Source organism: Pseudonaja textilis, chromosome 3 (genome assembly GCF_049901715.1).
Source record: "Pseudonaja textilis isolate UNSWEBS1 chromosome 3, rPseTex1.2, whole genome shotgun sequence".
Classification (NCBI taxonomy): domain Eukaryota; kingdom Metazoa; phylum Chordata; class Lepidosauria; order Squamata; family Elapidae; genus Pseudonaja; species Pseudonaja textilis.
In genome coordinates, this window is record NC_141992.1 from 137954694 (window position 1) to 137982257 (window position 27564).

The 27564-nt window shown below is 36.2% G+C and overlaps 2 protein-coding genes across 8 annotated transcripts in view; one reads left to right on the plus strand and one right to left on the minus strand.

The window, feature by feature from the left end:
* The window catches only part of KDM1B (lysine demethylase 1B), a 33233-nt gene extending 26078 nt beyond the window's left edge, over positions 1 to 7155 (plus strand). For all 5 annotated transcript variants that reach the window (XM_087930937.1, XM_026699531.2, XM_026699532.2 and 2 more), the window contains 5 exons: positions 1478 to 1594; positions 2269 to 2394; positions 2876 to 2998; positions 4226 to 4378; positions 6630 to 7155. In XM_087930937.1, coding sequence (XP_087787063.1) covers positions 1478 to 1594; positions 2269 to 2394; positions 2876 to 2998; positions 4226 to 4378; positions 6630 to 6713 — 603 coding nt within the window. In that variant the 3' untranslated portion in view covers positions 6714 to 7155. The remainder of the gene's footprint in view (positions 1 to 1477; positions 1595 to 2268; positions 2395 to 2875; positions 2999 to 4225; positions 4379 to 6629) is intronic.
* Positions 7156 to 9262: 2107 nt separating this feature from the next.
* On the minus strand, positions 9263 to 27375 carry DEK (DEK proto-oncogene). Of its 3 annotated transcripts, none has more exons than XM_026699535.2 (11): positions 27131 to 27375; positions 22760 to 22908; positions 18024 to 18125; positions 17666 to 17775; positions 15508 to 15602; positions 14501 to 14621; positions 12900 to 13085; positions 12297 to 12432; positions 11343 to 11491; positions 11084 to 11152; positions 9263 to 10693 (listed from the first exon to the last, which is right to left on the minus strand). In XM_026699535.2, the coding sequence occupies exons 2-11, from the start codon at positions 22893 to 22895 to the stop codon at positions 10682 to 10684; spliced, it is 1116 nt and encodes a 371-aa protein (XP_026555320.2). In that variant the 5' UTR covers positions 22896 to 22908; positions 27131 to 27375; the 3' UTR covers positions 9263 to 10681. The 3 variants fall into 3 exon arrangements, with proteins under 3 accessions (XP_026555320.2, XP_087787064.1, XP_026555321.2); XM_087930938.1 differs by having other exon boundaries at positions 9263 to 10774; XM_026699536.2 differs by lacking the exon at positions 9263 to 10693 and having other exon boundaries at positions 11057 to 11152.
* Between the last annotated feature and the right edge of the window lie 189 nt (positions 27376 to 27564).

Genomic DNA, 27564 nt, shown 5'->3' on the forward strand with positions numbered 1-27564 from the left:
GACTCCTCCTCCTCTGAAGCTCTTTCTTGTTCTTCAATCGCCATTTCCATTTTTTTCTAACACAGAGCAAAGTGATTTGCCTCTTTCCTGTAGTAATTCTCTCATATTTTTAAGTTCCATTTTTAATTCCCAAAGAGATATCATCAGTACACACTCTTATATTTTTTGATCGTTAAAAGTCCACAAAAAAAACAACACACTTTTACTTTCCTTCTTTCTTCTTTCAATTTTCGAACACATTTTTACTTTCCTTCTTTCTTCTTTCAATTTTCGAAAGGGTCTATACCAAAAACATCAACCAATCTCACAGTCAGTCTTTCCTTGCTTTTTTCTTTATTCTGGTTCTGCTTTCACTTTCTAAGATTCTTACTTTGTTTCAATATTTCTTTAATGTTATATCCATACAAGTTCATTCAGAAACAGGATGCTTTCACTTTTTGTCAAAAGGTGGCACTCTCCATTATACAAAGTCTTCACCTTTTTCCCCTATTTTTTTATTTAGGGTTTTTCGAACCTCAATATTCCAGCACAGTCCAGTCTCCAATTTGTAAACTTTATTATTATTATTTTTTGACAATCTTAAGTCCAGCTTTATTTTATGCCTGTTTATTCCCAAAATATTTTAGTCCAATTTAATTAAATCTTTAGTTCCAGCTTCTTCCTTTCCCAGTTCGAAGCCCCGCTTAGCTGTCAAAAATATTTTCTTTTTTTTTTTTACCTGTCCCTTTGTAATTTCACTGCTCACTTTTCTTTTCTTAAAAATTCCATGTTACCTTAATCCCAGGGTACTTTTGTTTAGTTGTATTGCCCAGTTGTCCCAGTTCAGATGTTATCCACATCTTTCTTTCCTCCTGCACAAATCTTAATCCAGCTGAGTCCTCCTCTTCGGGGTAGCCATTTTAAACCACCACTGCAGTCATCTTCATGGGGGGGGAGAGACCAAGCCCAGGGGGGAGATGCAGCTCCCCTCAACCTGGCTTGCGGCTTCCCCTTATTCCACCGCCCCTCCAAGGCAGCTTCAGCCCCTAATCGTAATGATCGGGGCTCTCCAACGAAAGAGCACGGACCATAGCCGCAGAGAGTCATGATCTACAGTCTGTCAGCAAAGAGGCTCCGCCTTCTTCCATTTTAAATAATATTTCTAACAAATTTCAACTCAGACTTGAATTATAAACCGTATCCTTCTGGATTTTTATCAAATATATTGGTTAAAACTAGACTTTTTGATTTTTATCTATATTGAAAATTTTGAGATTGAATAATGTATAACTACCACGAGAAAGATCCATTGGTAGCCAATTATATTAATTTAAATTATTAATTTGAATGTGAAAAAAGAACATTGCAAGATACAAAATTCTGAGTGTTTGTTATGTGCTTATTTGCACATTAGCCCAGCAAAATATAAATTAGAACATTTGGAAATATGGGATCCATTAGCATTCTATTAAAATTAGGGCTCTTTTTCTCTCCAAAGGTTCTGGTTGCTGTACCTTTAACTATTCTTCAAAAACCAGCAATTCAGTTCAATCCAGGTTTATCAGATAGAAAAATGAAAGCGATCAATAGTTTAGGAGCTGGAGTCATTGAGAAGGTAAGAGTTTGTTTGGTATTTTTGCTATAAAAAGTAGAATGCAAAGAGCAAATATTTGCAGGGAATGTTTTCCAATAGAAATGTGTAGAGGCCAGTGAAGGCCTTCCAAGTCTGTTCTGTAGAGAAATTATTATTTGAATGCTGATATACATCCATATACTTGTTTCAATATTTCTGGCAAAAGGTCCTAAAACTTGAGTCTTGAGTTCCTATGGCCTCCTTCATAACCTTTTTAGAAGTTATGTTCTTTACACAATCTGGTTAAACAAGCTTATTCCAGTAAGAATGGATTCCACATGCATGTATTCATAAAAACAATCCAAAAATAAAGGATACCCTTAATTTTTCAAAATCAGCCTTGAGACTTCTTGACATCATTAGTTTGGTATAAGTTAGAGCTAAGCTAAGATCAATTACTTCTTTATATACATTTCTAAAATGTGTAAGATACTCAGATGTTAAATATATACTATTCGAATTATTTTTATTTGTTGGAGATGTTAGTTTGGATGAGAGAAAACTCTTTGGAAGTAATGGCTTGATCCTATGCCCCTATAACGGGACTATGTTTATGGAAAGAGATGGACTTTATTCCTTACTGCTATATACTAAACTTATGCAGGATGACAGCCCATGTGAGCAAAGAGGTAAATGCTGCTTTTTTTTTGTTTTAGATTGCACTACAGTTTCCTTACAGATTCTGGGAGAGCAAAATTCAAGGAGCTGATTACTTTGGCCATATTCCACCTAATTCAAGCAAACGTGGGCTCTTCAGTGTTTTTTACGACATGGATCCACAGGTATCCGGTCTCTTTCTGTTCTTCAGATTTTGGGGGAAAAAAATGATTCCCTTCAGAATACCTTTCTCGTTTGTTTTAATGTAAACTGGCATTTTTCTAACATAAAATCTCAGTACTTTACGGTATATTTTATGCTAAGAACTTTAGGCAATTTTGATTTTTGTGATCTAAAATGAATGGGTTTTGTTGCAAGGCGAACATTTTTTTATAAATGGTACTGCAATTATTCCGTGCTGGCACATGTTCTAAGTAGTTCAGTTTTATGGGCTGGCCAGCATTTATTTAGAGCAGGGCTGTCAAACTCCTGGCCCACAGGCCGGAAGCATTATGCGCTGGCCATGCCCATACCTGATTTAGTGAAGGCCTGATACGTCCCATGACGCCGCCATGACGATGTGAGTTTGACACCCCTGATTTAGAGGTTTTTCAAGGGAGCACCAGTAGAGGAAACAATCAATGATCTTTCCTTTCTTGTTTTCAGCGTAAATGCAGTGTTCTAATGTCTGTAATAACTGGAGATGCTGTGCGAACAATAAGGAAATTAGAAGACAAGGAAGTGCTGCAACAGTGCATGACCGTACTTCGGGAATTGTTTAAGGAACAGGTCAGTTTTTTTTTCTCAAAGACAACAACATCCATTCCATACAGATGGAAAGCAGAGACTTCCCAGGACTTTTTAAAAAAAATTAGGGATGGATGAATTTATTATATGATCTGTCATTTTCTAAATGTTTGGTGTTAAATTTATTTTGTTCCACCTCTACATGACTTCACAGTTTAAACTTTGTGCATATTTTTAGCATATTAGGGAAAAGACCATTTTACTGTGTCATTTTAGCATATATATATATATATATATATATATATATATATATATATATATATATATATATATATATACATACATACACACACACACACACACACACACACACACACACTGTATATACACTGCTCAAAAAAATAAAGGGAACACAAAAATAAGACATCTTAGATCTGAATGAACAAAATATTCTTATTAAATACTTTGTTCATTACATAGTTGAATGTGCTGACAACAAAATCACACAAAAATTATTAATGGAAATCAAATTTAACAACCCATGGAGGTCTGGATTTGGAGTTACACTCAAAATTAAAGTGGAAAAAAACACTACAGGCTGATCCAACTTTGATGTAATGTCCTTAAAACAAGTCAAAATGAGGCTCAGTAGTGTGTGTGGCCTCCACGTGCCTGTATGACCTCCCTACAACACCTGGGCATGCTCCTGATGAGGTGGCGGATGGTCTCCTGAGAGATCTCCTCCCACACCTGGACTAAAGCATCCCCCAACTCCTGGACAGTGTGGTGCAATGTAGAGTTGGTGGATGGAACAAGACATGATGTCCCAGATGTGCTCAATTGGACTCAGGTCTGGGGAACGGGCGGGCCAGTCCATAGCATCAATGCCTTCGTCTTACAGGAACTGCTGACACACTCCAGCCACATGAGGTCTAGCATTGTCATGCATTAGGAGGAACCCAGGGCCAACTGCACCAGCATATGGTCTCACAAGGGGTCTTTCACAAAGCCAAAATCTGAATTCATGCATCATAACTATAACAAGAATTATACTACTGTTTCTTGTATTTTATATTGAATTAAGAATCACCTCAGAGCACCTGATTAATGAAGTCTGTTTTGTTTAATTATTCACAGGACAATTATGCATTTTTATATTTTAACAAGATGTTAAAACATTCAATATATGTTTTAAACAAGTGTCTAGATTCGGACACGCATGGTGGTTTCATTTTATTGCTATTCATTTTGCTTATCTTTGTAATTCAGGAGGTGCCAGATCCAGTCAAATATTTCATTACAAGATGGAGCAAAGATCCTTGGATCCAAATGGCATATAGTTTTGTAAAGACAGGGGGCAGCGGTGAAGCATATGATATACTTGCTGAAGACATACAGGGAAAAATCTTCTTCGCTGGAGAGGTGAAATCTCAATTACATAACATTGTTTAAACAAAATACAGACTTGTTCGAATCACAACTAAGTTTGAAAAGACTAAAAACGCATTTGCTTTGAATAGGCATTACAGGATGTAGAAGGATTTCTGAAATTATTACAGGTAGTCCTTGAACAATTGGGACTGGAATTACTGTTGCTAAGCAATGCAGTCATAAAAGTGCAGTGTCTAGAAGAGCCTTTTCTGCTGTAGCCCCAACCCTTTGCAACATCTTGTTCCCTGAGGTGAGATCGCCCCCCCCCACCCCGCCCATTCTTCTGGCCTTCCAGAAAGATCTTATATCCTGGCTCTGCTGGTTGACTTGGGGCCCCAGTAGGTATGCTCTAAGCCACATGTTCTTGGTGCAGCAACAAAGATACCACCTCTGCATTGCTTGAGCCCCTGGTTCTTAGTCTGTACTTAACTTTTCTTATTTTAAATTGCTTTTTTATATTTATATTTTTGTTGTACTGTTAAGACCACCTGATAGGCAGCATATAAACGTAATAAATAAATAGTCACGTGACTGCATTGCTTAGTGACAGCAATCTCAGGCAGACTGGTTGCTGTCGTAATCTGAAAATGTAGAAAGAGGTGGGCCATGTGGGTGCGACAGGAGGATTGGGGAGGCTGGGGAGGCCATATGTGAGTCATGGGAGGCCATGGAAAAGCCAGGAGAGGCTACGAAGGGATGGGTGCAGATGCTGCAGGTGGGAGTAGAAACTGGAGTGACTTGTAACCTTCCCTGCCAGCTTCTCCAATTGAGTGACTTTGTGGAAAAGTTGCAAATGTTGATCGTGTGACCGTGGCTTTTCTGTAGTATCATGCTTTGAGCTGGGCACCCAAGTGCTTGGACCACAATTGTCTGATCGCAAGGATGCTGAGGTGGCCAGCACCTTGAGAACCAGCGATATGTCCCATTTTTCATTGAATAAATGGTCGTAAGATGATTACCTATAATAGTCTAAGCCAAAGGTCCCCAAACCCTGGCCCATGGACATGCACCAGTCTGTGGGATGCTGGAAACTGGGCCATGCTAACAAGCGATGCCCCACCCACAGATTGCAGGCAGCATGTAAAGCCACACCTCCTCCAGTCCATGGAAAAACCTCCCTCCAGGGAACCGATCCCTGATATCCAAAAGTTTGGGGGCTGCTAGTCTAAACCATGGGTACCAAAGTTATATCCCCCCCCAAAATAAGACCTACCTCAAAAATAAGACCTACCCTGATTTTTAAGCGTGTACCTAATATAAGCCTTACCCCCCAAAATAAGCCCTAGTGAAGGGGGATGGGCATGGACAGCACAGGAGGCAGTGAGGACCCATAGGGGCCGACAGTGTTCAGCAGCGGCAGCCCACACAACGCAGATGAGTTGAGCAACAAGTGGAGGCAGAGGTGAGAGGAGACACACGATCTGCGTACATGCCACTGGAAGAGTCGTCTTCATGTGGTGGCATCAACAGCAAATGGAGAGGCGCAGGGTGGAAGCAGATAATCTGGATGTGCTGTGGGAAAGCCAAGTGTCGTTGGGCCAGAGTTGGCGGCCAGTGCAGGAGGCTCATTGCGTCAGGATTGTTTGCTTTCTACCCTGCACTTCTGCCTCCATCTGCAGTTCGGACAGGGAATCAACTGTGCTGCACGGGCTGCACAGCCAGTGTGCACCAACCAAAGGACCATAGAGGTGCAGCTGCTGCCAGATACCATGAGTGCTCATGCACTTGCTGCCTCTTGAAGCACACAAACCTAGCCGGGCTGATCACCCTGAAAAATGTGTTTCCCCCAAAATAAGCCCTAGTGCTTATTTTGTACCCCCCCCCCCAAAATATAAGGTAGGGTCTTATTTTCGGGGAAACACAGTAGTGCTCCCTCTACTTTCATTTCTTTCAGGGATGAACTTCCTTGTCACCTCCCTTTTTTTCAGGAGTTTGAAGGCTTTTTTGATTTTGTTTCGAGATTTTTGTTTATAAAGATTTGCAACACCTTCCACAGCATGTTGGTAGTTTCCCCCCACCCAATTGTTTAGTTGCAATATTGTAGATCTATTTTTATAGCTTGCTGCTTGATTTCTGCTTTGATAAGGAAGTTACATAAATTTCTATAAAATATCTCTAATTGTAGATTGAGTCTTTTGTAAGGAAAACTTTTTCTTTGCGGGATTCTATATCCTGTATTTTAAGAATTCTGTTAATTGTATTTCTCTCAAAATATATAATCTGAAACTTTTTTTTTAAACAGGCCACAAACCGGCACTTCCCACAGACAGTTACAGGAGCCTACTTGAGTGGTGTTCGAGAAGCAAGCAAAATATCAGCGTTTTGAATACTAAAGTTTACATTTTAAAACAAATCCAAATCCACATGGTGCTCAAATTTGTGAAGACAAAAGTGATTTCATTGTTTATGCCTTGAAGATGCACTTCACACACATCATCCCTTATTTTTTCACTAGGAAGTCTGTATTATGAAAGATGGAATTGTAATGAACCTTAAATAATAGTAGATGGACTGTCAAATAGCTCATAAGTAGTTGGATATTTCTTCAAAAGAATAGTAGGTTTCTCTAATCATGTATAGGGTGAGGAAAAATGTCTAAGAACTGATTAGAAATACAAACATGGGGGCCTTTGGTACTATTCAGTTCTATAGTATGCATAAACAATCAACTTTCATTATTGACCTGCAAAAAATAACATAAAAAGTACTGTATGAAGCTAGTATTTGTTCATGTAAATGGCCTAATAAAAATATTATATGGACATTTCCTTTCTGTGCACTTAGTTTTAATAATCAAAACTTTAATTAAAGAAATATAATAGAAATAGGCAACCCTGAAAAATAAGTTTGGCTTAAAATTGGGGTTGGTTTGTTTTTGAAAAGTTAAATGATATGACATCATCCAGAAGCAAATTTAAGATGACATAATAACGTGTTGTACAGTGACAATTTCAGTATGTCAGCATCAGCACCTTTTCTTTATTTTTCAAAAACATTGCTTAGATGTATTTTAAAACCGTTTGCTACAAACATGCAATATGCAATATTTTCTAAATATATAATGGAACGGCTTGTCTCCTGGAATTTTGAGTGCTCTATCGCTGGAGAATTTTCAAGAAAAATTGCACAACAATTTGTCCAAGATGGTATTACGACTCCTGCCTTGGGCAGGGGGCTTGTCTAGAAGACCTCCAGGGTCCCATCCAGTCTTGTGATTCTATGAAGACATGAAGAGTACTCTGATTTACACAGTACAGACTGGAAAAGAATTACTGTTTTAAAATAGACAAGTTTTAATATTGTAAATATTGCTAAATTAAATGGACTATAATAATGAAATCGTATATAAAGAAAAAACAAAATAAATATGATTTCTGGAAATTTTCTCTGATCTAAAATGCTCAAAGTATGTGAATATTTATCTAAAGCAGTTTAGCTATGTTTTTTTTACCTAAACTTATTTTCTTACTTATTGATACTTATTAATCCTTTTATGTGAAGTTTTTAACAAATAACAAATGTACTAGCAAATAAAGGAAACACATCTTAAACCCAAATGATATAATGTGGAATATTTACATAGTGAGGAATAGGCGTCTGTAGGTACTTTATTGTCATTAATGTGGAACTCCTGCTTTAAATATTGAATCACTGTATAAATTGTTGGTACAAGGAAAGATCAGATATATTTTTCACATTTATTTAAATGAGCTAAAATATCCAGGAAAAAATCCCAATTTTTTTTTGAAACTTGCTCATTTATTTACATATACCAACTTATGTCTTGTAAAACATTTTGAAGCATTTACTACTGATCGTAAGTAAAGTGACTTAATAGCAATATAGTAACTGAAAAAAAAAATGCTCATCTATGTTAACAGGTATAGTTTCGAATTACAACAATTGAACCCCAAAAGACATTTGTTAAGTGAGTTTTGCCCCATTTTACTACTTTTCTTGCCACAGCGAAGTGAATCCCTGCAGTTAATTTAATGTTAAGTGAATCTGGCTTCCCCACTGACTGCTTGGTAGGTTACAAAAAGTGATCACATGACCCCAGGGCATTCAACTCTCATAAATACATACCGCTTGCCAAGTATCTTGAGTTTTCATCACATGATTGTGATGCTGCAGTGGTCATGTGTGAAAAGAGTCATAAGTCACTTTTTTCAGTCCTATTGTAATTGAACGGTCACCAAACAAATGGTTGTAATGGTTGTATTCAGTGTCTGCATATAATATGTGACTTTGTACCTGTTCTCTGCTTGTTGTTTGGAAAATAGAAACAGTATAAGAAGTCAACCAGCTTCTTAGATATCTAAAGAAAACCTGGCATTAATTCATAAAAATAGAAGACTAAAGACTAGAGAGGGACTAGAAAACAGTTGGATATAGTAGTACTTGAGCATACTGGTGTAACCATGTAAGGTAGCTTTCATTTTTTTTTTGTTTAAGTATAATTTGCCTGTAGCTCCAAACTGAACATTTATCATTGTTTGCTGACCAAACAGTCAAATGAATGAAATATGATTTTTGTTTCTCTTAGAATGACATACTTAAAAGCCAAGATTATAAATCAACTTGAAGTCCTGATTTTAATTAATCCTATAACTTGCTTAAACAATTATACATTATAACTATTAAAGTAAAGGATATAATTGAGAAATAGGGTAAGAGTCTAATGATTTCCTATGATAGCTCACAGTTCCTTAGAAATATTTGGATAATTAATCATTAATATTCTTTTTTATTCTTTAGAATAATTGTTGCTTAGGGAAATGTATACTCATTGTCTACACAAAAATAAAGTTCTTAAAAATTTTCTTCATTTAGCATGAACAAGGAATATTTTGTCTAGATGACACACACAGGCACTTTTGATTCTGTATCAAGTTTACTGTACATGTATTAAAATATCAGCGTACATTTTCCTTAAAGACATTTATTGAATAAAAAACGTACATTCAGCTTAGTAAAAATGATTGCGTGCAAAGAAAGTGATAAAAATGATATAAGTTGATCAATTAACAATATTTTGGAATATAGATCAATGATTCCATAACTACATATTAATACATTATTTAAAACCTGCAATTATTTTAATCAATACAGTCTTGGAGAAGTTAATTATACTTGACTTCACTTTATGACACATTTATTTGGCATTTGCTGGAAATTTTAACACATGATGATCTGATCCCTTAAAGGATTTTTGTGAACAGGTACTTCATTCTGGAATTGAATAAAAATTTCATGAATAATTATTTGCAGAACTGAGATTTTATTTTAGAGTATTTAAGCAGGAGTCACCTAAGATTAATGCATTTAAGTATATATTCTTCCAATTATAGATTCTGAGAATCTAAAACAAGGGTACAGTTTTGCAAGAATACTACATTGTTCAGGCGACACCAGATAAATGGTCAATACTAACCACCTTGGAAAAAACATTTTAGAAATCAAAATTGTATTTATTTTTTATGAATTAACAATATAGGATATCACATTAAGCCTTCAGAGCTATAATTCTCTGCACTCAGTTAAAGAAAAATTAAATTTCTCTGCACTCAAAGACTGAGTGCAATCAAGACATTCCTTACAAAAATCAAATGTGCTATCTTTTGTATGTATACTTACTTCCTACTTAATCACAACATGATTCATAAACACTGATACTGGTCATAAATCTAAAACACGTTTTTTTTTCTTAACCTGGTTTTAAGCAAATCTGAAATAAGCTTATATACAAAAGCCTTTAAAAGTACAAAAATAATATCTATTCGTGATTGATCATGCTTTATTACTTTCAGTTGTATACACATGCAAGATAGTAAAACATAACAGCAGTCCTAGTCAGGGCATGTGACTAGCTCCTGGTAGAAAATGGGTGTATTCAAAATAAATGTAATGCCCAATACTGCAGTATTTAACAGTCTCTGCATGTGTATCTACTAATACAACAGCTTTCATATTGTTCTTTTTAAAAAATCTCTACATTACAAACACTAAAACCTACAATAGCTATATGACTATTTTTACAAAGAAATATAATGTACAAAGGAAAAGTAGGGAACATGTATTACCATGCAAAATTAGGAATTATATTAAACTCAATTTTGAAAAAGTTGGTAATTCCCATTAACATTCAGAACATTAAGCCAATAGTCATCTCCAACTAATACTACGTTATACCAAGAGTAAAACAAAAATAATAAAGTTTACAATTTGCTGGTTTTTGTAAAATATTTAAATCCAGGAAAACAAGTCCGTAGCCTTCATTTTCTTCCCATTAGATCATGAAATGAGCTACAAAGAAAAGAAAATATTTCATCTTCTATGTAAATCCACCTTTCCATGAACACTTTGCTCAGGCTGCAATCTTAACATCTTTAGAGAAAGTTCAAAAAAATCAACAGGATTTTCAATTAACATTAACATTTTTGCTATGTTATTATACATTTATAGCATAGGATTAAGAAATGATTAAACAAACATTAAAATAAAATTAGCAGATGCAATTAAGCATAGAGTTGAATAAAATTTGGGCCTGGTTTTGAGAACTGAGTTAAGTTTATTATTCCGTATTTAAGATTTCTAAAATTTAAATATATTTATTTACCAAACCCATCTCAGCGAAGCAAGGCATATATTATAATTGAAATCTAAAATATGATATCTCATTGATCAAGTATTTACCTCTTTCACTGCCTTTTTGATGAATTCTTTTCTGTCAGATAAGTCATAACTGGGATAGCGTTTATATACCTGCAATGATCAATTTAAAACAAGTTTAATCAGATGAAATCAGGGCTGGGATCCTACCAGCATTACAATCGGTTCGGTGAGCGTGCGTTTTGCAAAAACTACACAAATACTGTATATGGATTTTTATTGGCAGCCCTGAAATTTAAATTTACACAGTAAATAGTATACAAAATAAATGGCAAATATATACCTCTTTACAAATTTGTTTCATGGTAACTTCCTCCAAATTTGCATCAGCAAGTAGTTTTTTCACAGTTTCTTTCAATTCTTCATCTGTGGGAGGCTTTTTCAATTTTTTAATTAAAGGCTCATCATCTGAACTATTCTCAGATTCACTTTCTAAATGAAAAATATTTTGTTAAAATGCAGATAACTGGTTTTTCCTTCCACCAGTCAAATTTAACTTTGAATAAAATTGCAAATTAGTTTATACTAAAGAAAGCTTTAAAAACTGGGATTTTTCAGAGAAAGATTCAGGTAGTAAAAGGGTATCTTTTAGATCTGAGTACCCCAACCTTTCTGGTTTTGTGGACCGGCCAGAGGAAGGGGATGGTGCCATGCAAGTGGCAGGCAAACACATGACACAAGCAGCTCCATTTGGAATGCCTGCGCTTGCCCGATGCTCATGTAAGGGGCGCACACACTTGCCTGCCGCTTCTGTGGCTCAGCGGTTGGTGACCCGTTTTAGATTTTTTTTTTTCACCTGTTTTTATAACCTCCAACTTTACTATTTCTTATCCCAGTCATCTCTGGGTTTTTTCACTCAGGATAGATGAGAAAGGATAATCAAGATAATATTTGATTTCTAATATGGTTGATTTTGCTATTAAAAAAAGAATTCCTCTTAACCTGACAGAACATAGGAACAAATTATTTTTGTATAAAATATGAAATTAAAAAGTGCCCTAGATTCCATGCAATAGCTCCAAACCATGTGACTGAAGTTGTTTAATAGAAACTGAGTTCAGTATTTCCAACTGGTCTGCCAGGACATTTCATGCCAGAGCCAAAGTGAACATTAAAAGCCATGACACAGTACAAAATATTTTGAGACATTAAGGATACCTGGTTCCTCAAAAAACATACACAACTTAGTTTTTTGACAGCTTATATATAACTGAGATTTGTTGAGTGGTGAACTTACCTTTTTTGGAAGAGTTCTGACTCTTCTTGGTTGTACTGCTATCTGCTTTCTTGACATTAGCGCTTCTTGAACGCTTTTTGCTTTTTGAAGCTACTTTTTGTTTGGGTTTTTCTTTCTTTATTGATTTTTTAGGTGGCTGTGAGTTAGGTAAAAAACACAGTAAAATCTATTTCAATATCAATTTTAAACATACTGAACTAATGCAAATTTAATGCTAAAGAAATAAAATAAAAATGTAACTCATTTAAACAGTTTTGTATGCTTTATCTGTCCCAAATATCAGTGGGTTGTTAGAACAGGTGTTTCTATTTTTTTTTTTCAGTATGCAAAAATATACATTATAGAACAAATAGAGTTGTGTCTAGAAATCTGATAAGTAGATAATTTTAAAATAACAATGTTTATAAACTGCAGTTTATAACTGCCATTATTCAGCCAATTCTTTTACGAATAATTTATAACATTAATATATCTTAAAAGCGATAAATTTAAGGAATTTTGGGACTATCTGTAACTATCTGATCCCATGCTGTTGCCATTTAAATCAAATTATTGACGAGAGTATAATTCTTTAGCACATATTATTTGTACTGAAGTTCTTACCTCTTCTTCACTTTCTTTATCTTCCTCAGATGATTCATCTTTCCCTTTCTTTTCATCGTCCTCACTGCTAGATTCATCTGTCAAGATTTCAGGACATTTGGTGCGTTTGGCTTTCCGTGCTGTTCCAGAGCTACTACGCTCTTTTTTACCACCCTTGTTGGGAGTTTTCTTGGATTTTGGCAATGGCTATTAGATATTAGAAATGAATAAAAAAAACAATCAAATAGTTTTATAATGTATACATACCATAGGAAATGCTGTAACTTAACTAACTTTGATGATCCTTCTTATTTTATAAATTTGTTGGGAAAATAGTTTCATAGGATAAGTTTACTTTAAGTGAATCAACATTTTTTGACTTTTATAAATTGTTTTTTGCTAATTTTAGTTTTCAATATATATTATGTATTTTGTTTTCATTTTTTAAATTCTCAACTTATTTTTATTTTTGTGCATTAGACTCCTAATTCTTTTTCAATGGAAAGTCATGATACGGATTAGATGAGTAAACACATGCATTTTTAAAAAAGAAATAAAACTGAGTAAGAATTTAGTCCCCATTCAGATTAAATATTAAATGTTACATATCTGTGACCTTTTTGATACATTTTTCAGAGGTGCTCTGTAAGTGGGCAGTAACTCCCAGAAAGTCGGTCCCACAGAATTCAGCAGAAAATTCTTGAAAGCAGAGTTTAAAGATTTTTATTCCCTGATTGAAGAGGATTATTTATTTACAATTTACATTTAGTCCTCAGTCTAATGGACTCTGCTGATCTCAGATACTTTATATTATTTATAGAGATTAGGGAAGATTGAAGAGGTAAGGAGAATACAGGTTTATAAAATTTAAATGTTATTACTGAATAAATCTTTAAAAACTCTTAACGAACTGTGGTTTTGTTCTCATTGGCTACTTTAATTTGCATCTATTTTCTGTTTTTTAAAAAGGGAAAAATAAAGAAATAATCTAATAGTTTGAAAATAATAATGGCTTAATTTTCAAGGCATGTTAGTAGAACCCAAAGAGCTTCACATGCTCTCAATATTTATATGACTTCCCACTCACCACAACTACTGTAACTTATCAGTTTGTTGCACTTGCTTTCAGAAAATATGATCCTACAAATATATCTAAAATGAACAGTAATTAAAATGGTTTCAAATCATATACTTCTATTGTTAATGGAATCATGAAGATACAATCAACCCATTCAAATAAGCATTTGTAGATGCAAGGCAACTCTTGAAAGCAACGATTTTTAATAACCTTACCGAGGCTAAAAGGGCATTTGATTTGTTGTTGAGAGTTACTATAGGTAAACTTTAATTTCAATATCTCAAATATCTCACCTGTATAACTGTGTCCTAAGCCATGGCACATGAGTATGCATGAAATAAGTAAAGCATTAGTGTAATTTTGTGCTTACAGCAAGGCTCAGGAGGAACAGCTGTAAAAAAATTAGGCACAACATCCTTAGGGCATCCATCAGAACCCTGACATCTTTTTTGTTATAGGGAACAATGTTAATATATTCAAATTATGTCCTAAACTAAACCCCATTTTTTTTAGATTAAAACAACGACCTAAGCATAGCTCTCACCTTGCCTGAAGGTTTTGGATGCATTAGAAAATTTAAGATTCTTGCTACCAGTTCACTGTTAACTCCTGATCTTTCCAAATCAAGAACTTCACATATGCTTTTTAGCATTGCATTTCTGTATCTGCAGAGAAATACTGATTTATAAGTATTTACTAAATATGTAAAAAAACCAGACAATATATTAATACACACACAAAGATACATGTATTCATTCTGTCTGTCTATCTATCTATCTATCTATCTATCTATCTATCTATCTATCTATCTATCTATCTATCTATCCATCTATCTATCTATCTATCTAATCCTTGGTAGACCAATGTATTTAAAATGCAGAGGCCTTCAAGTCCTTTCAAACTTTAATCAACACTCCTTATCAGTGTTACCATCATTTTGCAGATAGACAATTAGATTAATATGTTTTATGCTTCTTTTTGTTTTAGCCTCCACACAACATATCCAAATCACTTACATGAATCAAGTAGTCTTCAAATTAGTGAAAATTGAAATATTGACTATTGTTCTGATTGTTACATGTCCTATACATGAAATAAAATTACATAAAAAGTTCTCTTAATCATAAATAGCAAATACCTTTGGAAGACCTTACAGTTAATGCAAATAAACAGAGAAAACATTAACATTTGTTAGTAGAGGACTTTTAATATTTCCTCCAAAATAAAAGTTGGTTTTTCATCAAATCCTTAAATATGAATGATTACATTGCTAAATTCCAAAGCTAAAATTTCCAAAGCTACTACAAGGGAAACTAAAATGCTATAAACATACCAGCAACAATATGTTTTAGTATAATTTAAGGTAATAGTTATATTTTGTTTATCTGCTATGTTAGAGTATAATGTCAAATTATATTAAATTATATTCACAGATATGACTTGAAATACTTGTACAGTGACATTATTAATTGAATTTTGTCCTGGAAATGCACATTAGGCTCTGAATATTTTGAACATTAATTATATTGATTAAACATGTTAAAGTCTCACTTTTTCAGCATTTCTTCCTTTTTCTTGTATTGATCACTTCCTTTTTCAAATGGAAAGCCACTGAACTGTCCTACATTCTTTTTCAATGAAGTAACCTAAAAAAGAATAGAGTTGGTCAGTATAAAACAACGTTGCAATATTCTTTATTTCATCTAATTGTCAAAATATCAAAGTACATATGTGTAGCCTTAAAATCAGACAGAAAACTGTCCATGTCAGCTTTGAATAAATATGTAACAATCAAACTACAGGGTAGTCCTTGATATACGATCATAATGGAGTCTGCCCATCTGTAACAAGACAAGAGGAGTTAATTCTGGCTGCACAAGACCAAGCCTTAAGAACAAATGCACACAAAGCAACAACTCAAAAGAGAGCAAGACAGCAAATGCTGCCTCTGCAAAGAAGCTGAAGAAACTGTGGGCCATCTAATTAGCTGTTGCAAAAAGATAATACAGACTGACCACAAATAACATGACAACAATGATGCATTGGAAGATCTCCAAAAAATACCATTTGCCTGCACGCAAGAATTGTTAGGACCATAAAAGAAACAATGTAATAGAAAATGAAAAAGTTAAAAGAAGTTTAAAGTGCTCCGGCAGACATCTGCCACATAAACATTGTCGATAAAAAAAGACAAAAATGTCTGGATAGTGTACATGGCAGTGCCTGGAGACAGCAAAATAAGAGAAAGAACTAGAGAAAATAACAGAATACAAACATATGCAAATAGAAATAAAATGACTGGCAAAAGAAAGCAAATATATTAAGAGTAGTAATAGGCCCCTTAAGGGCAGTACCAGAAAATCTAAAACACCATTGAACAGAACAGGATCAGCATTTACAAAATCACACCAGCCAATTGCAAAAGGCAACCTTACTCAGAACAGCTTACATCTTGCCATAATACCTTTTACCTTTAATACCATCAAACAACATCTGCCTAACCTTGGGAAGGACTCGATAGGTAGACAAAAATGCCAAATCCAGTCTAAACATCTAGCTGTGTGACAAACCATAATAATAAAAAATATTTGGGATCTGTAACAAAAAATGAATTGTACTTTGACCCAGCACTAGCAGATCCCATATTTATCAAAATGACACTTAATAACAGAAAAATATTTTATAAATAGAAAAATATTTATTTGAAAACTGAGACAAGGATTCAAGGAAACCTGTAGCCAATTTTCCATTGCCAATAGGTATGAACACTTACTTTTCTTGAACAGCAATTTTGTGGCAATTACTATTTGTTTTGGAAATGAAAGGAAACTGGGATCAAATACAGATAGTCCTTGACTTATGACCACAATTAAGCCCACAATTTTGGTCATAAGTTGTAGTTGTAGGTTGAAGCATACATAACAGTTGTATTGACCATTTTTACAATGGTTGTAAAGCTTGTAACTGTAGTCATTAAGCGAATTGTGTGGTCATTAAGAGAACCCAGAACATCCAATGTGAGGGTTTTTTTTGCCATTTTCTGCTGGAAAATATTGCAAATCATGGTCACACAATTGGGCAACTCTGCAACCAGCAGTTTATGTGAGCCAATTGCGAAGCACCCAATATGTGATTATGTAAACATGGGGGTGCGGGTTCCGCAGTTGTAACATTGAGAATGGGTCATAAGTACCTTTTTTAAAATCCATAACTTTGAATGTTATTGAGTGACCCATTCTAAGTCAGGGACTACTGTTAACCAAAAGATAATTTATTTAATTCTAAGAGCCATAAATAAAATACGTGCCTCACCAGGAACAGGCTCATCTGGTATTTACCACACCTTATGGCAATGCCTCCAATATTCTTGGAATCCCTCCACTGCCTACTTTTATAACTTTTACTTTTACAGCTTAGCATTTCCCCTGTAGAAGACTTGTTTTCAATCTGTTAAGAACGAAGCCATGTTTTTATAAGCCAATTTCTGATAATTTTAACTATTTATGGTTTTGTTATTTTGTTTACATTATATATTATATTTTCAATTTTGGATGTGAATGGAATTTACTGGATATTACAAATTGCTGTAGGCTGCTGGTAATATACAGCTTATGAATGTGCTCAATCTAAGAAATGGTGTGATTTCATAGAATCATTATATATCAACTGAAAACATTATGAACAAAAAGCAAGTTATGAGATATCTTACTGTGCCTGGCCTGTTGTAAAGAAGTTTGTGCAAATTTCGAAGTTCATCAGTTTTCTTCTTACTTAAAAAGTACTGTATTCGTTCAATTTCACAAAGTTTTTGACCCTTTCCTGAAAAGGCAAATATTATGTTATAATACTCAAACAATGTTACTTAATCACATTTTAGCCAATCTGTTATTTGCTTTAACCAAAGCCCATCCCCATATTTATTGCAATATTGATTCAAAATAAACATTAAATATCCCAAATACTGAACATAGGATAGTTTAGAAAATTACAAATATGATCTTTCATATTATATGCACAAAGGTTTTCTCTTCAATTAATATTTGTCTGATTTCAAAGAAATAGCTTGCCTGGTGTAATTGTAAAAGGTTCCTTTTGTAATGATGACACCTGCATTGTCAATCTTTCCACTTTCTTCTTCTCTCGCTTTCCTTCAACAATGAGGCTCTTTTCTGAAAGACAATTGATAAGTTTCATGCAGTCAGGAAAGTGGTTGAAATTACTGTACAGAATAACAAAAATAAAGTACCGTATTTTTCAGAGTATAAGATACTCCGAAGTATAAGATGCACCTAGCCTTTGGGGAGGGAAACGGGGGGAAGGATCTGCCTCTGCCTCTGAGCAATTTGTCTCCTTGCAGCAAACAGCCTGGTCAGCTTCAGCACAGCCTGATTAGCACAAGCAGCTAATTATAGGTTGGATTGGCCTCCCAACGATCAGCTGTTTCAGCCTGCAGGGATTGCCATCACCTATTGCAGCCACCACGCACCCTATTTTCAGCCTCCGCATCCCTTTTTCAGCCTCTGTGCACCCCATTTTTGGCCTGTTCAGAGTGGCAGGGATCAGTATGGGTAGAAAATGGGATACACGGAGGCCGAAAACAGGGCGTGTGGAAGCAAAAAAAGGGATGCAGAGCCTGAAAATGGGGCACAGGGAGGCGGCAATAGGTGATGGCAATTCCTGCAGCCTGAAACAGCTGATCACCGGAAGGCCGATCCTACCAACAATCAGCTGTTTGTGCTAATCAGGCTGTGCTGAAGCTGACCAAGCTGTTTGCTGCAAGGAAGCAAATTGCTGGGAGGCAGAGGCCGAAGGGTGGGGGGGCTTCAGCAACATTCTCTATATAAGACACACACATTTCCACCCACTTTTGGGGGTAGAAAAAGTGCATCTTATAATCCAGAAAATAGGGTAATATGTAGGCTTAATAAGTGTATATGTCACTTGAAAAAGCATTCTGACCTAAAATACTGGCAAAGTAGATGTAGTCAGATGCTCAAAAAATTTAACAATTAATCCACAAATGGAATGGAATGGAATAGAATAAGTTTATTTGACAAACTATGATTAGAAACACAAGGAATTTGTCTCTGGTTCAGAAGCTCTAAATGTACATGCAAAGAAACAGAATCATCACCTAAAATCTCTAGTTTTAAGCCTGTTCAGCTTGACTGTTCCAGCTGCACCACATGGCCACTTGTTCAATCCTTATCTATATGCACATTCATCACAGTCTCAAGTGAGGCAAGACACTTGTATCATCTGCAAACTTCAGAGGAATCCCTAGATAGGCAAATTGCAAATGGTCTAACAGTGGATCCGTGTTGACCTTCAGGTGGGTCAGCACTAATCTCTCAAAGGTCTACAGATATTAGAACAGATATCAGAACAACTAGATTAAAGTCATTCAGCTTCCTGATGGAGGATTTACTTGGAAATGGGATAATGGTATAGAGTTTGAAGCAAGAAAGGACATAACACATCTCCAGTGATTTATTAAAGATCGGCCTGAAGAGGGGGGCTAGTTATTCAGCACAAGCTTTCAAACAAGGAGTTACTATTTGAGGCTGGCGCTTTTCTAACCTTTTGCCTATGAAATGGACCTCACACATATTTTTCTAAGATCACCAGAGGTATAGAGCCCAGAGGGATGGAGATAGGTGTAGGAAATTTGGCTACTGTTGGTATATATGAGGTGGGGAAGGCAGCAGTTGATGACAGTGATCTCCTCTCAGACCTACAGTAGAACACATTCAGTTGATGATTCAGTGGGATTTTATGCATTATCTCCTATCAAGCACTTTCAATACAAAAATCATGAATATATAGCATAATTTATGATGTTAACCAAGTAACATATCCTCTGGTTGTCTATTTGCATCCTACACCATAGAATGAATCCATTGAGTACGATGACTGTCAACCAGACAATCATGCAATAAATAAATGAAAATCAACATATTTGCCTGCATGACTCAACATTAACATTATACGTATAAAAAATAATGATTGTAGTTTAACATCAAATATGTTCTTATATTTGAAAATGTCAAAGCATACATTAAAAATAGTGTCTCTTATTACGAAGTTTGGAACTAAAAGTATAACTTAAAGTAGGAAACCTTAAAAAGTTAAAATGGAGATGCTAGTAAAAATATCAATAAGCTTTTAAAAATAATTTTATTATATTTGCATAACTAACAATATACAACATAATTTCCAGGTGTTAAAAGTGAATAAATTTAATTTGGAACAATTCTATAAGGGTAAAACTCTCTACTTTGTCTTGGTACTTCTATTGTTTTTTATACCTCAAGTATATTTACACTTTCTTCACTGTTGCCTGCAAATTAGGAAGTACATTGGTTTTGGGGGACCAAAGGATTTTGTAGATAGATGCAATCTCAACAGATGAATCTTTAATCACAAATTGACCAGCAGGTATTTAATGAATACTGAACACAAATATGAATTACTATACATTCAAAAGCTTTTTTAGTTAGCAGAAGACAATGAACAAATAGCAACAAAATATTTTTCAATACATTGTATATAGTCATGCTTCATTTCTCTTAAGCATGATTAGTGAATATAATAACAATGTTTTGAATTAAATCCCTGGAAATGAAAATATTACCTCCCAATATGTCATCAAATATTGTTTGACATTCAACTCAGCATTTACATAAATAATTCTAATAAAAGTACTAAACTTATTAGAGACTTAATGCAAAGCTCAAACATTTTGGTGCCATGACCTGCTAAATTAAATGCATTTGTGTGACAAGTCCTTTCCATAAACAGAACTATCACAACAAAGTGACATGGTCCATATGCCTGGACAAGCCCAGACAATGGGAGCCCTGTCAAAGTGTAATCTGACAACCATTTTCAGGGAGAGTGGAGTTATATATATTTATTTATTATTTACAGGACATCAATTTATGTTGTGGCTCCGGGCTTGGATTCAGCTCCTGTGATTGATATGAGTTCAAGTGAAGAGGTTATGGCAGAACAATATGAACCGGCCTGGCTTACTGATTGGACTGATAACCAGGATGAGGAGATGGACGTGACAAAGGACGACAGACCTGATGTATTAGAATTGTCAGGACATTTGACCTCCTCTGGTTCCTTATCTGATCAACAGCCGGGAATGGCTGACAGGGAAGTTTTGAGAGAGTCTTCTAGTGGAGATGAGAACTTGGAAAACTTGTGGTTAAATGTAAAAAATAGAAGACGGTTGAAAAGGCAAAATCAGCTGGAGCGAATGAGAAGGGCAAGTCAGTAAATTAGCACGTTGCCTTAATGAGTATAAAAGGACACAGCTGGGCTGGTACATTTCGCCAGGAACAAAATAACTATTTGAGTGAAGACGTTACAGCAAAGAGCTCTGAGGCTGAAGATTTATTGCCAGGACTGGTTTGCCGGACAGAGTAAAGATTTATGCTGTGGTTTCTGCCAGCCGTTATCTTGTAAGACTTCTTTCCGTTTGATTTAATTGTGAAACGGCTGCTTTCTATTTTGTTCGTTTGAATTTCGAAGGGGAGTCATAACAAATTTACATTCATTTAGTGACTGTTCGAAAGCCATTAAAAAAAGTGACTTTTGTCTAATTCTAACATGACCATTGCAGCATTCCCATGGTTATGTGATAAAAATTAGACATTTTGCAACTAGCATGCATTTCTGATGGTTGAACTGTCCTGGGGTCATATGATCACCATATGTGACCTTCCCAAGACAGATTCATTGCGACCATATGATTCACTTAACAACTGCAGTGATTCACATAATAACTGTGGCAAAAAAAGGTAATAGGGCATGACTCACTTAACCAAAAATTTGGGGTCAACTGTGGTTGAAAGTCAAGGACTACCTGTAATATGGTGCAGCTAATATTGGCTGCTTCTTTTGCCTATTTCTGGGGGAATCTTTTTGGTGTCTAATCCCAGAAGCCCCTTTGGAGGAATCTAAGTCAGCAGGACAACTTCCTCCACTAGCTTAGAAGTCAGTCCCACACAGGCAAGCAATCTTAAGACAGCAATCAGAGCCAGGTCTCATGCCTGACCTGAGATAGACAACTTGGTGAATCTTGCACATATGGATTGGCACTGACAGTACAGAACTCTCCTCAGCACATTTCTTCCCAGATAGTCTGTCTCCACTCCTGGGCTGTATAAGCACTGGGCATGCCAGTACCTGTTGCAATGGTAGTAACTTAGCAACAGAAAACGCCTGTGGAAAACACTGTAGCTTTTTTTTCTTGGTCCTATGGCAGATCTACAGGCATCAACAGTGAAATGAGACTGCTGGAGTTGTACCAGAAATTTGTCTTTGCTTCTCTTATGTAAGCAAAAATAATATTATGTTCTCTTTCACATTGGGAAGTGCATTTCCATTTCAGGCAAATCTGGTGAGGTTCACTGAGACTTACTGTTACTATTTCTCTTTTCTATCCCCTCTCTTTGTGCAAGCTTGGCTTGTAAATGAACAGCTTTATCAATACCAAACCATGCTTCCACTCAACCAGGACAAAGTGACAGTCAGTTTCTTCAAAGAATGAGCATGATCCCCTTTTAAATGTGACTACTAAGGGTCATGTCCCTCAATTTGAAGTTCTCCATCTTAATGTATCATGAACAGAAAATAAATGTTAAAAAAATTCTTAACTGTTCTCTACAATAAACTCCATTCTGGAGAGTTTCTACTTGAAAGTGACAAGGAGCCAGAGGAAGATGGGATCTGAAAATAGCTTGCTTCTATACAGTTATTTGAATCTCTGTTTAGAATAAATTCCACTCACCTTTTTCCTCTTCCTCTTCCTCCTCTTCTTCCTCTTCATCATCCTCACTATTTTCAGCTTTGTTTTCAGTCCGTGGTTCTCTTTTTTCTTTTTGTTCAATAGAAAGTAAATCATCTTTTTCAGAAACAGAAGACATATCTGCTTTCTTTCTGCATAGACGATATACGGGAAAATATCAACTTAGTATGAAGCATTTTATTACTACTACTAGTACTGAGACTTTCAACACAAATCTCATGCGAATATTTTACTATAAATTCAACATTATCTGGTAGGTAAATTATATAGCTAATAAACACGCAGATAAAGACAAACTCCTGGTAAATAAGCAGATGGATAATCTATTGAATAGTTTTATGACCGCATCAAAGGGGGAGAGAGAGAGAGAGAGAGAGTCAGTCAGTCAGTCAGTCTTTGTGAGACTTATCCTGCCAGCACAGCCTCTTGGAGTAGGATGGCTTGCAGGGTCCCAAAGACTCATTTCTGGCAGAGTTTGGGGGAGAGAAAGACTTTTGCTGTTTTCCTTGTGTGGCCAGGTGAGGAGTGTTGGGTGAGTGGCGCAAGTTCCCCCACTCCCCTCACTACCTCGTGTTGTTTGCAATGCAAGCCATGCAAGCCTTGTGTTCCCACGCAGCCTGGATTAATTAGTTTACTTTATTGTCATTAAATTTCGTACAATGAAATCAAACACCATCCTCAGTGCACATCATGAAAATAAACACAAACACACATCCTTCACACTCCACATTAATTGCTTGGGGTGGTGGTGCTTTGGGGGTGACATTTCTCTGCGGACCACCAAAATTTTCTTGCGGACCAACAGTGGTCCCCAGCCCACTGGTTGGTGACCACTGTTCTACATGATACCCTGACTTATTCAGTATAATTCTTAGCTGAACTGCCTCTGTAAACTTAGCAGTTCTGCTAAAAATGTATATGTTAGAGCCTAAGAGGAAATAGGACCCTGTAAATTCAGGTCTCAGTGGGCAATCTTTTCATATATGGATTTAAAATATTTAAGCCTAAAAGGGGCATGCAGTTGACAAAAAAATAATAATATGAGCACTATCTTCAATGGCTAAGGCATCACATGCATATATCCTCTCATATAGGAAGATGGAAGCACCCAAATTTGCCATGGAATCAAAAAACTTAAATCTTGCTCTAGAGTAAGCCATTCTGCAAATTAAGTAAAATATATTCTGCATTAAACACACTAAACAACAGAAAGATGCATTCAAAATAACGCTTTCCATAATTTTTAGCACACTATTTCAAATTATTATATCCCGATTCTAGAGATTTCCATTTACTTAAATAGAATTGGACAATGACTCCCACATATGAAAGGAAATTAATCAAAATTGACTTAGAATACTTGTCCAAAATGTCCATATCATAATTATCTGATGACGAAGAGTCTGCCGTGCTTTGGACCATGGAAATGTATTTGGCTTTATACTTGTAACAAATCTTTTGACCCAGCTTCACATTTGTTTTCGCCACGTTTGTTAAATCATTGGACATGGCTTTCAACAGCCCATGTTTAGCTATGTGAATTTGGGTTGCAGCACGACTTTTGCTTCATGTCGTACTTTTTCAGATACATCGCTTTGTGATACAAGCAGATTTGGTCATCGTCTGTGAGCTCAACCTCCAATTGCCGAGTAATGAGTATTTTTTCTTCGGCGGCAAACTGTGCACATAATGCAGCCCAATTTCGTTAGAATAAAATGAACCATGGTGGTAAGTTGATAACAATTTTTTCCCAACACCAGTGATGAAAAACCCTAGTTTTTTAGGGAGTTTGAAACACGGTCTTTCTAATGAGAATGATTTAACAGAGTTTCCAGAAGGTCTGTTTTTGTAAAAGCGGGCTGAAATACCCTATTTTTGGTATTTTTACAAAAACCGTCAACTTTACACTCAATTTATAAACTACTGGAAAGCAGTAGAATGAAATTGTATATACGAAAACCTTGTATTGCTAAGTTATTACCCACAAAGTTTCATATTTATCATACATTTCCTTCCAGAGATATAAAAAGCCAAACTTTAACCTTTTTTCGAGCCGCAATATTTTTGGCCAACTTTGCTCCAAATTATCTAGATGGAGATCGCTCATGAGAACGTTTGTATTATTTTGTTTAATAGAGCACAAAAAGTTGTACAAGATGGCCACGTTTTGTTTCTCTCAACAAAATATTGCCGGAGATATTATGTCTCAAAGTTGCTGGAACCTCAAAGTCATACTGTAGAAGGCTGCAGTATGGGGTCAAACAAATGACTATATCTCTGCAAGTATTGCATCAGCAAATGTAACATTTTACTAATGTTCATTGGGGACATGTGTGCATGTTCACACAAAATTTCACTGAAATCCATGATGGTTGAGAAGGGACTCCCAGATCACTTGATATGGAATGAATGACCCAGTGCAGCTTTGCAAATACTTCTGAACTAGACAGACCTTAGTCTCACCTATAAAAATGGCAACGGATCACTCAATACATTGGATTATTCAATATTTTATATTCAATACATATTTTAAATAGGCATTTGGTATATATCTGCTTGGTAAATTTCACACAGAGACAGACAGAATTCCAAATAGACATTAATGCTGAAATTAATCAATTCTTAGCTTTGTTAATATACTAATATGTATATAATCAATACCAAAAAAATTCAGATGTATAGATACAGCAACCTTGTATAAAATCTTTGTTCATATCGACCAAGTCACTATTATACATAAGAACATAATAAAGATCAATTTAGACCATGATCACTTGAATACATATGGACACCATGCAAGAAAACGAGAGTAGAATCTTCCAAGTGCATTTAACAAAAATTGTTAGTCAGGAGGGATACTGTTTTTCAGCGATGAGAGCCTTACGTTCTTTGAATGCATTTATTCCCTTTTAAAATTGCCTAAGTTAGTGAAGCTTTGCATTAATAATGTAGTTTATTTACAATATTCAGAATTTTTGAGAAGTGAAATACAAGTTTAAAAACACTATTCAGCCATTAAATTCAACAGTTACTTTGGATAAGGCAGTACAACTCAAACTACTAGCTCTGCAAACCAAGCTGCTTGAATAAGGACACCAGTGCATAATGCTAAATAATAAACTCCAATACAACATTCTGTGTCTGATTTTCATACTTATGTTTTCTTCACTGTAAGAGGCAATTCTTGCTATCTCTGCAGATATAAACAGACTATTTTAAGAGACCACTTCATGTAGTTGGTGGAGTAAGCGTACAACATGCTTACCAACTGGAACATGTAATGGAAATAACCAATAATCTGGTCTTGCATAACAGTCCATGCTATACCATAAACTAATCATCCAGGTACATTTCGCACAGCATTTCAGGCTAAAATACAGTGGGTCGTTTTCTGATGCAGTATTGACCTGTGCAGATTGTTAGCTCATAGAAACAAAATATCTTTTTTGAATAACTCCAAAAAAGACCTGAGTTGCACAGTATTTTTCAGCTTCAATGTTTTAACTTTTAGCAGCTATTTTGAAACAAATTCTCCAGTAGCTAATACCTGGAGGCAGTAGCACATTGGTGGGATAGGCTGCCAATAGTAGTAGTAGTAGTAGTACCAATAATAATACCAACAATAATACCAGTAATACCAATAACAACAACAACAAAATCTAGGCACTACAAGTGGGCAATCAAAACACTCCCATCTTCCCCTCAGAATTGCAAACCCCAGCAACTTGTGAAAGTCGATGACTTTGGGCCCGTCCCTTTTCCTCAGCCCAATCTACCTCGCGTGGTTGTTGTTATGGGGAAAACTGGAGGTAGGAATATTAAGTCTGCTCGCCTGAGTTTCAAAGGAGGAGATTGCAGCCATGGAATTACATGCATATGAAGAAGAGCACCGAGGCTACGGAATTACACGAAGGAGGAGATGGAGAACAATAATACAATATCGCGGCCGAGGAATTACACAGCGTCCCCAAGAGGCGCCTTCCTCTCTCCCATTTTACTACCGCTGTTTGCTTAAAGACCAAAGGCTCCTGCAGCCTCGGAAGGCAGAGCACAGAGCCCCGGGCAGCCGGCGGGGACTGTGACAGGCAGCAGAATTCCGGCGGAAAAAAACAGTTGGAGCCGCGGAAAACGTCAGGCCAAGCGCTGGCCGGGATTGAAGTCCACTCTGAGGGGAGCAGGGAAGAGGGGCGCTGAGGGACTCTTCTCCTTTCCCAACGGTTCTGTGGGGCGCCGCGCTAGGCTCTCCCCCCACCCCCGGCCGGGTTTCGGACACTAGCACACCGTCCCCTCCGGCCGGGCCTGTCATAAGCATCTTCATTTTGGCCGTTATCCCGACAACACCGAAACACCCACCTCGGATACTTCAGGGCGCTTCTAAGAAAACGGGCGCAGCAGCGACGGAGGCGGCCCTCGGACGGCGACAAAACACAACGCTTCAGGAGGGCACGACCCGTGTTTACCAGAAGAGGGGTGCGTGGGGGGTTGATATTGGCGTTACTGGCTTTCCTCACAGAAAATCAACAACGTTTCAAAATGGCGGGTTGTCAAAGGGGAAGAAGGAAGCGGGAAAGTGCCGGCCAATAGATGCTCAAAGCGTAGTCCCGAGGAGGCGGGGTTAGAAAGTGATGGGCAGGAGAGCACGTCAAAGGCATAAATTTTCGAGGGAAGGAGGCGGAGCATGCGCAGAGTCGGAACGCTGGCCGAAGCGGGTGGGGGAATTCCGCGAGACGAACTGCACTTTCCCGCGTGTTTTCTTACCCCCCCTTAATTATGAGGTGGAAGGTGCA

What these genes read in the sequence shown, in the direction of transcription:
- DEK (XM_087930938.1), bottom strand. Translation starts at nt 22,895, where the DNA reads ATGTCTTCTGTTTCTGAAAAAGATGATTTACTTTCTATTGAACAAAAA. An exon ending in ATCCAAAACCTTCAGGCAAG is followed by an intron (nt 13,086 to 14,500) that starts GTGAGAGCTATG and finishes AATATCTAATAG; the next exon opens with CCATTGCCAAAATCCAAGAA. An exon ending in TCAAAAAGGCAGTGAAAGAG is followed by an intron (nt 10,775 to 11,083) that starts GTAAATACTTGA and finishes CTTTCTCTAAAG; the next exon opens with ATGTTAAGATTGCAGCCTGA.